A 9,924-nucleotide genomic window follows, 5' to 3' on the forward strand; every position below is an offset into this window, starting at 1 on the left:
ATCTTTAAATACTAGAGATGCCTTGCTATATCTGAATTCATTACCTTTTCCTCTTTTGATATCATAATGGCTTCTATTTCTTGTATGAGTGCTATTTTAAGCTTTCTTCTCATCTCTATCTTTCTTTCTGTTTACAATATTAAAGTGTGTGAGGCACAAGCCAGGCCTCCTACAGCGAAGGGGCTATCATACACCTTCTACGACAAAAGCTGTCCTAAGCTTAAATCTATCGTTAGATCAGAGCTCAAAAAGGTCTTCAATAAGGACATTGCTCAAGCTGCTGGCTTGCTTCGCCTTCACTTCCATGACTGCTTTGTTCAGGTAATAATTAACTAAATAGCCAAGCTAGGAGAGCTCACTCTTATCAGTTAAGCGGTGTTTTTCCTTTAATTGTTTTCATGTAAATCCATAACATTTATATTCTTCCCACCTTAATTAATTATAACATCTTTTTAATTAATTCATACTTTTTTAAAAAATAATTAATTTAGTATTATTATTTTCTCATCATACAATTTGCCAATTATTTATACTATTATTTTAAAATTATCATTTTCTTATCTTTTTATCTATTTAATTATTTTTATTAATATTTAAAAAAGAATCTTATAAAAAAATAATTTTTTAAAAAGATGTTATAATTAAGAGCGGAGGGACTAATGTTTTACTGAAAGACAATTATTAGAAATTTTTCTACTACCCAAACTTGGTATTATGCTTATAATCCACTTAGGTAGATTACAGAATGAGCAGTAGAAGTGAATCACTAAACTTTTTCTTTAAAGACTTTAACAAACACTCTTAAGACTTCTAGTACTCATGCACAATAGCATCACTAAACTTTTTCTTTAAAGACTTTAACAAACCAATGATTATATAAATGATGATCATGCAAATCAAAGTTAATCTGTCTCTTATCATAAGGCCAAATTAATGCACATTTAGATACTTTTTGAAAACATAAGTACTATTTAATTGGAGATATGCTGACATATGCATTGATGGTTATGGTTGGTTATTAATGTGGTTAGATGAAAAATTTAAACATGTAGGGTTGTGATGGATCAGTATTATTGGATGGATCAGCAAGTGGGCCGGGTGAGAAAGAAGCGCCACCAAACTTGACTTTGAGACCTGAGGCATTTAAGATCATCGAAAACCTTCGTGGTCTTTTAGAAAAGAGTTGTGGAAGAGTCGTCTCCTGCTCCGACATCACTGCTCTCACTGCACGTGATGCTGTTTTCCTTGTAAGTACCATTATTTGGATTATAGCTTATGAGATGTCTGTGTAAGAATATTTGATTTAGGTTGAATTGAGGAACAAAAGTTAAAATTTTAAAGAAAATTCTACCAATTGGCTCGGTTATATATATCAGTAGATAATTAAATGAAAAGACTCAATTTAAATAAAAAAAAAGTTTTAAGTATATCAATTATGAAAAAAAAATTCAAGACCTAATTAAGAATTAGATAAAAATATTAAGGATATGGTTATTTGGGTCAGATCGATGCTAAAGCACTAAGTTAACGGTGGAAAGGATGGGTTACTAATTTAACATGTCCAATTCTTTGTTTATTCTGAATTACAGTCAGGAGGACCAGACTATGAGATTCCTTTGGGAAGAAGAGATGGGCTAACCTTTGCCACAAGACAAGTGACATTGGACAACCTTCCACCACCCTCAAGCAACGCTTCAACCATCCTAAGCTCCCTCGCCACCAAAAACCTCGACCCCACCGACGTCGTAGCGCTCTCAGGCGGCCACACCATAGGCATCAGCCACTGCAGCTCCTTCACCAACAGGCTCTACCCCACACAAGACCCCGTCATGGACAAGACCTTCGGCAACAACCTCAGACGCACGTGCCCCGCCGCCAACACCGACAACACCACTGTGCTTGACATCCGATCCCCCAACACCTTCGACAACAAGTACTACGTTGACCTCCTGAACCGCCAGGGCCTCTTCACCTCCGACCAAGACTTGTACACTGATAAAAGGACTAAGGGCATTGTCACCGACTTTGCCGTCAACCAGAACCTCTTCTTTGAGAAGTTTGTGTTCGCTATGCTCAAGATGGGTCAGCTTAATGTGCTCACCGGGAAACAAGGGGAGATTCGTGCCAATTGCTCCGTTAGAAATGCCAATAACAAGTCCCTCTTGACTTCTGTGGTGGAAGATGTGGTGGAAACTTTGATAGAAATGTAATGTGACTGGGTCGATGCATGCATGATAGTGTATGTTTGTTGTATATATATGTTGTGGTGATGATGAATAATTGATAAGCCCTTGTTTCTTGTTCCCAGCAGAGGGCTTTTTTTTGTGATAAGGAACCATTGTCTAATGGCCCTAGCTAGCTACTTGTACCTCAGTTATAATGGAAAAATCCGAATGAGAGCTTCTCATTTATTGTTTTCATTTTCTTTCTCATTGTTTACTGTTTTTATTTTCATTGAAAATATTTTTAAAAATACAATCAAACATATCCTTATATTGTTTTAGTTTTTATAATATATATCAATAGAAGTTAAAATAAAATAGTCACTCCTTAATCTATTTGAATAGACAGCATCTTAATCAGGATACCTATTTTGGGAATTCGGTTAGTGCCTCTTAAATATTGTTTGCACTATATATAATGCACAATATGTACTTTCTATGTTATAAAAAAATGTGCTTTCTAAATAATTTTCTCAAAGCAGACTTTCTCCAAATAATACGGGGTATTCAAAAGAGTTGACCTGAGCTTATAATGGAAATAGGCCATGACCTTTTTATATATACACTCTTTTAGTTTATTTTAACAAGCTTAAGTTATTAATTAGATTAACCTCTTTAATTTTTCTTTTATTCCAAACAGTCTTACCGTCAAGCTTATATATACATAATTTTTTTATTATTTAATAAGATATTTTTTTATCAGCACACACGTACACTATATATATATATATATATATATATTCACATGTAAAAAATGATTTATCTAAATTTTTTTAAGATTTAAAATTTAAATATCATATGAAAAAATTGAAACAAATTTTTAAATTGAAATTTAGTTTATGTTATTTAATTAAATATGAACCAATTACTTATCCAAGCATTAAATTTGTTTTGATGAAAGAAATAAATGAACATTTACATGAAGAATATTATAAAAATGAATTTAAAACATATTTTTATCATAATAATTTAGATTCTAATTTGACTTCAGGTAAATTGTTCATCCCAATGAATTAAGTGTAAGTTTTGCTACTTGTTTCATAAGAAAATATTTATTTTCATTTTATGTTATAAAGTGATTCACATTTTAATAAATTTACATATACATATTAATGTATAAAAGAAATTTAAATTTTGTCCAATCAAAATAAAATTTTCAATTATTTACTCGTATAAGCGAGAAGATAATAAATAAAAAATGCATATGATTTGCCTAACAAATAATTTACGTAGGTAAAGAAAGAAAAGGCTTCAACATTTTACATAAGCGAGAAGATGATAAATATAAATAATGAATAACGTACGACTTGCCTAAAATTTGATTTAGAAATTAATATTACTCACACTTTTTATGTTAGATAAAACATTTATTCAATAATTTTTTCTTAAATTTATTACAATAAAAATACTAAAACTATAGTAAAGTATAATTTTTCGTAAGTAATTAAAATGTTAACATAATTTAAGTTTAATTATTGATCCTATAAATTAAGTGTTTGTTTTTGTTCTTTCATGAAAATTGTTCATCCCCATTTATTATATTATTTTATAGTTCATATTTTAGAAAGAGTAAAACATTCAATAAATAAATTAAGTTATAGAAAAGTGGGTAGAAAATATATTTATTTAAAATTATAATGATGAATTAAAAAAATATAATATAGATATAGATTATATATGCTGCCACACTGGGCTGGTGTATGTATCCGTTGAGACCAAATCTTCCTTACCATCATACTTAATTAGGCTATTGCTTCCTGCACTGTTTCTGGAATATATTTTAACCTTTTGGAATGGTTATTAAGGAAGTAAAAAAGAGAATACTTTCGGATAATTTTACATCTCGAAATGGACGTTTTAAAAGAAAAAAGAAGTACAAGAAGCAACATGGGGAAGTGGAAGAAGCAGTAGTCTCATTCTTTTTTGCATTAACAGGATCATCACGGCCCAAATGATGAATATGAAACCCATATATGCATGGGTCGGTCCTGACACTTCTTCCTGCAGATGCTAGATAAAACAATGTCTCTCTATATATAATGAATAAAAAAGCTTAAATCACACAAGAATTAGCTACCAAATAAAGAAACTAATCGACCTTGACACATATAATTAGAGAATAAAGTCATGGCCAAATTTGAAAGCAAAAGAAAAGAAAATTTGCCAGACACTTGGTAATAATATCTTTGCTCTCCGTATGCTTCACTATCTTGTATATATAGAAGTAGGTACGTACGTACACTTCTCAATTCCTGAAATCTGTTGTCTTGTCCAAAGGCTAAAAATTGGCCATGATAAATGTAACCCAAAAAGTACTTTGTCCAACTTAACAGAAGTATATATTTTTATATAAAAATAAATTACGGTAAAATAAAAGTTACCATCCTATTCTATAACTTACATATTTTATTAAGGAGATTTACTTCAAGTTACAGTCGATCTGTTCGTATTTGTTTTTAATTCTAACGAATTAAAAGGAATATGTATAAACTAATCAATATAACTCATTAGTTTGATTTCTACTAATAAAAATAAATTGAATGAATTGTAATTTTCATTCTTTTATTTTTCAGTAATTTTAATCTTTTCGTTAATAGTTAAACTCATGATATTTTTATTTAAAGATAAAATAAATAAATCACTACGCTTACTTTCTTTAATTAATTTTGTAAACATATATTACATTTATCATTAATGAAGAGTTATTAATTTTTTTAATTATAAAAATTAATATATTAAAATAAAATATTTAATCTTTAAATATGCTTGATGTTTATTTTTACATTCCTATTGAAACAAATAATTCCTAGATTCATGTATTCCATTTTAGGTCTATTATAGCATATGGATTTGTTGTAATGATTTAAATTACATAATTTTATCATTATTTTATGTTTAGAAAAAAAAAGAAATCTGAAAAAATCCTATGCCAATGAATTTCAAATTTACGCAAAATACTTTTCTATTTCTAAAACGTCCAATATATATTTTACATCTTCTACGTGAAAATGTATTTCTTTTTATTATAAATTTTTGTTTTAATACAAATCAATAAATAAAAATTTATTCTTATTTTATTTTATTATAATTTTAAAAAAATACATAAACTAATATATAGATTATTTAAAAAATCTATTTCGTGTAATTTATATTAATCACGTAAATTCAAAATAATGTTTAAATAATATAAAAAATAAAAATTTATTACTTTTTATAATGAAAATATTTTTATTATTATTTATATATAAAAATAAATTTACATAATTTTTATAAATTACATAAATAATTTAGATATTACTTTAGGCAACTTTCTTGATTTATATAATTGGTATTAAAAAACTTATTTAGTAAATAGTTTTAATAGTTAAAATGAAAATATTAACATGTAAATTTCTTAAAAAATAAATATTAAAATTCTATTGATTTATATAATTAAAATAAAAATAACTTACATATTAAAATAAATTTATGCAGTAATATGTATAATTTACATATTAATCGATGTATTGATTTATACAAGCACAGTAAAAATAATTTGTATATTAAAATCAATTTATAAAATGATTTATGTGAATAATTTATATATTAATCTATGAAAATAAATTATAAATTGGTATAATTAAAATAAAATATGTAAACCATTCAAAATATAAAATATAAAATGTGAAATGATATAAAATAAAATTAAATTAAAAAGATTTATATATTAAATATTTTGTAATTTATAAATTTTTATAATTTGAAGAAAATTAATAATTATTAACTAATGATATATATAAAATAATAGTTATAAATTTAAGAAAATAAAGTAAATATTTTAGTAATTTATTATCTTATCTTTAAATAAAAGGTTATAATTTCAATTCGTATCAAGATCATTTTTATTTTTTACTTTAATTAATTGATTGTCACGTTATATCAACAAAAAAATTATTTATTAAAAAACAAATTTACTTATTCTAAATAAGAGAATTAAACATCTTAATTTAACAATAAAGAGACTAAAATCACATATTTAAAATAATAGGAGACGGAAATTACAATTTAACAAAATAAAAAAAACTTAAATATGTTTTTAGTTTCTCAAATATAAATTTTTAGTCCTTCAAATTTAAAGTTGTTTGTTTGGTTCCGCAAAATGCTCTTTTTTGTTCTTTTAGAAAGTGTAAAAAAAAAATCATAATTTTTGATATTTTTTACTGTCATAATTTTTTTTATTTTATGACAGTTTTAACCGTCATAAATATACATTAAAATATAAAATAAAAAATCGAATTTTAAAGATGAAAAGTTGTCATAGATTGTAAATTTTTTATTCCATAGCTAGCTTGTGCAGCAAAAAAGGACTACAAGTAAATATTTTATGAAAAAAAAGAGGACTAAATTTCTTTTACTCAACTTTAAAGGACAAAAAATATATGTAAGAAAAAAAATTATGAGACAAAGGAAACACTGTTTAAAAATAGATTAGTAAGTTAAGAAAACCGATCAACATAACAGTGTAGTTATTGCACCCACCAATTCTCACGCACAACCACAGATAGAAATATCTTTTTTTTTTAAATAAAATAAAATAATGGTTGATATTAGTCCGTACTTTTTTAAAAAATAATCAGAGCCTATGCTGTACTTTTCGAATTTGGATTCTCTCAATTACTTGTCCAGTTCTCCATTTATTGTTTTGGTTAACAGGAGTGCCAAAGGCCCAAAATAAACCTAAAGTATGCTAGAAAAGGAACGTGACAGATACATGCCACGAAATAAACCAAAACTAAGCTAGAAAGGAACGTGACAGTCACGAAATAAAATAGATGAAAAAAATGCTAAGGTAGCCTGGGAACAATATTGCTGTAATAGTATCTTATCAAAATAATATTATTATCGTATTATAAGGTCCATCAATGTGAAATCCATTTAAATATTTTAAGATTTTCGAGATAAAATTTAATTACTGTATTAAATAACATCTGATTTGGACTTTTGAGGAAAATATCGGACGTTGGAAAAAAAAAATTATAAGTGTACCCGGACAGGTGCATTGATTAATGATTATGACAGCCATTAATTATTAATAGCTGCAAGCTAAAAGGGAATGAAATCACACTCGTTTCAGCCAAGCAGTGAGAATACTCCAGACTCCAGAGTTCAACCATATTCCTTTAGAAACCACTCATCTCATTAATTACTTCTCTGCCCACCTCTTTATATCTCTCTTTTCATATCATTTACCCAAAATATTTTTATCATCACCACGATATGGACAAGTGATGTATAATGTTTACGGTGGACAAATAAATAATTTCCGTTAATTTTTTTAATTAAATATAGAATAACGAGGATTCATCACATGTAACATTTGTTATCATTTTTTACTCATTAAAATTATTTTGCACGTTAGTCCTTATATTGTTCTCAGTTGCTCGATTTGAAGATTCTACTATGACAATAGTCATTAGTTACCTTATTTTTGTCCTGTTTTAGAGTTATATATTTCTTTAAAATAAACACACTAATGTTTAATTCTGAACAAATATACAATGAACTATATATTAGTCTTGGACTTAATTTTTGGATCATTCTGAAGCAATCATTTGAGTGTTTATTTTACAATATTAAATATGATTTATTGTGTGTATTTTTTTATATCTTAATTACATTCTCTGAGACAATTTAATTTGTAAATTGATGACATTGGGTTAATTGTTAAATGAACAACAGTAGGTAATAGAGTGAATCATTAGGAATTATAAGATTAACATGATGATGGAAGAAAAAATAAAAAAAGAAAAATTTATGAATTTGAATCTCTTCCTAATGACATTCAAAAAAGAAAAAAAGAAAACAGAGTGAACCGTTTCACAATTAGGTATAAGGTAATTAATGCAAGTGACCTCCATGTTTTGGATGAGGAAGAACTAATGTCCAAGTTGGTGTGAAGGTAACAATTATCTTGATTGGAAATTAAGAAATAGAGGACAGGAAAACGTGCAAGGTGGGTGCTTAATAATACTGTATACTAGGAGACATCCTTAAGTGTAGGGCTTCCACTCACTACACACATGTACTCATCCCTATTTAACTTCGCCATGGTCATTGCCTAACTTGAGAACGACCACGTACGCCTTAATGGCGTGTTTGAATTACTTGTGCCAACTTTTATTTCCAGCAAGCAATAATGTCTTTACTTTTACGATGAAATGATCTCGAATTTCGTGCCACCGCAAATTGAGGAAAAACAAACACGTACTTATTCAGGTTCTCAGCATTCACCAAAAGGCACCATCCTAACTTTGAGACTCTAATTTCTCAACATAAAAGGCTTATACTCTCATGCCAACTTAATCAAGGGTTTTGCTTTAAATACTAATGTACGAGTGCATTCTTGACTCGACCCTCCGTATGTAACTGACTACATGTTTTTTCTTTCTTTTTTATTAAAAAAATAGGAGAAATTATTGAGTTTTTTTTTTTTGAAAGGCAAAAATTTATTAAGGATAATTGGCAACACAAGGTGTGTTCCAACAACCAAACAAATTATTAAGTAGCTTATTGAAATTATCATAACCCACATTAATCTCTATATAGCATGTATTTTTGAAACACCTTTTTTCTTCTAAAAAAACAGCTGAAATCCCAAACATGCTTGCAGGGAAGTGTTATTAATTAATTTTCTCTTGTAAATTAAAAAATTTAAATATGTATCTTGTAAAGATTGGTCAAGACCATAAATACATAATGATTTTAGATTACTTAGTAATTTTTCTAATTTTAGGGTATAAGGATATGATACCCTAATTCAACGAAGGAAAAACGTTTTTAATGAGTTTTTCATAATTTTAAGGATTAAAATGATCTATGCTTACTATTTTAACTACTAATATTATGTTTTACTCTTTTATTGAATATGCATGTTTCTTAAGAAAGATTCATCACACCAAGATGCTTGCACAGATTACTTTGCAATGTTCACAAGCATATTCTGTATGATCGTACATGCTGTTAATTTTATATATAGCTAGCTTTTCCCCTTATGTAATAATCATAACAGTTTAAAGAAAGAAAAACTCTACTGTAAAAACATGATTGCAGTTTGCAGCATATTTACTCCACTCCATATGAAGAACAGTTCGTGTCATGTGAAGTCTATCTGCATGCCGGGACTAAAAGGGGAAAGTCTAGCTGAATTTAACCTAAAAAGAAATAATTGCATATCATTATTGGATCAGCATAGGTAATTGAGTGATGGAATGTGGATCAATCATTGTTATAACCAGCACGAGTCATTGTATTTGAGGGATTTATGTTAAAAAAAAAACCACAAGTACTGCATGCTGAAATGCCAAGGGATGCTTCTGGTATCAACATTATGATGCTGGCTTTGCTGTAATAAACTTTAGTCAATGCAAATTCAAAACCAGGTTAATTATTAGTTGCATGTTAATTTGTTTTCAGCATTAAAAATATTCGTACTTCGGATGAGTGTTCTTATTGTCTTCACTTGGATTGAATCGATGAATTGTGGTCCACAATAATAATTGGCATCGGCCAGTAGATTATATTATACAATTTCAACAGTTAAAGAAAATTACAAGATTATTTGATAGAAAAATTTTCACGGAGGACTCATTTGAAAAATAAAGGGTTAAAAATAAAAGAGAAAATCATGAATTTTTTAGGAACAAAAATTTAATTAAGCTTGAGA

General features: G+C 27.6%; 1 protein-coding gene across 1 annotated transcript; it reads left to right on the forward strand.

The window, feature by feature from the left end:
• LOC114403659 (peroxidase 12-like) lies at positions 1-2,420 on the forward strand. The gene is made up of 3 exons (XM_028366760.1): positions 1-321; positions 1,053-1,247; positions 1,590-2,420. Exons 1-3 carry the CDS (start codon positions 67-69, stop codon positions 2,208-2,210), a joined length of 1,071 nt encoding a protein of 356 aa, XP_028222561.1. The 5' UTR covers positions 1-66; the 3' UTR covers positions 2,211-2,420.
• Positions 2,421-9,924: the final 7,504 nt, after the last annotated feature.

Source organism: Glycine soja, chromosome 20 (assembly GCF_004193775.1).
Source record: "Glycine soja cultivar W05 chromosome 20, ASM419377v2, whole genome shotgun sequence".
NCBI lineage: Eukaryota > Viridiplantae > Streptophyta > Magnoliopsida > Fabales > Fabaceae > Glycine > Glycine soja.

Excerpts from the sequence above, each read along its gene's own strand:
- LOC114403659 (XM_028366760.1), top strand. The coding sequence starts at position 67 with ATGGCTTCTATTTCTTGTATGAGTGCTATTTTAAGCTTTCTTCTCATC. Across the intron at positions 322-1,052 it reads TCCATGACTGCTTTGTTCAG|GGTTGTGATGGATCAGTATT; the intron begins GTAATAATTAAC and ends TTAAACATGTAG. Across the intron at positions 1,248-1,589 it reads CACGTGATGCTGTTTTCCTT|TCAGGAGGACCAGACTATGA; the intron begins GTAAGTACCATT and ends TCTGAATTACAG.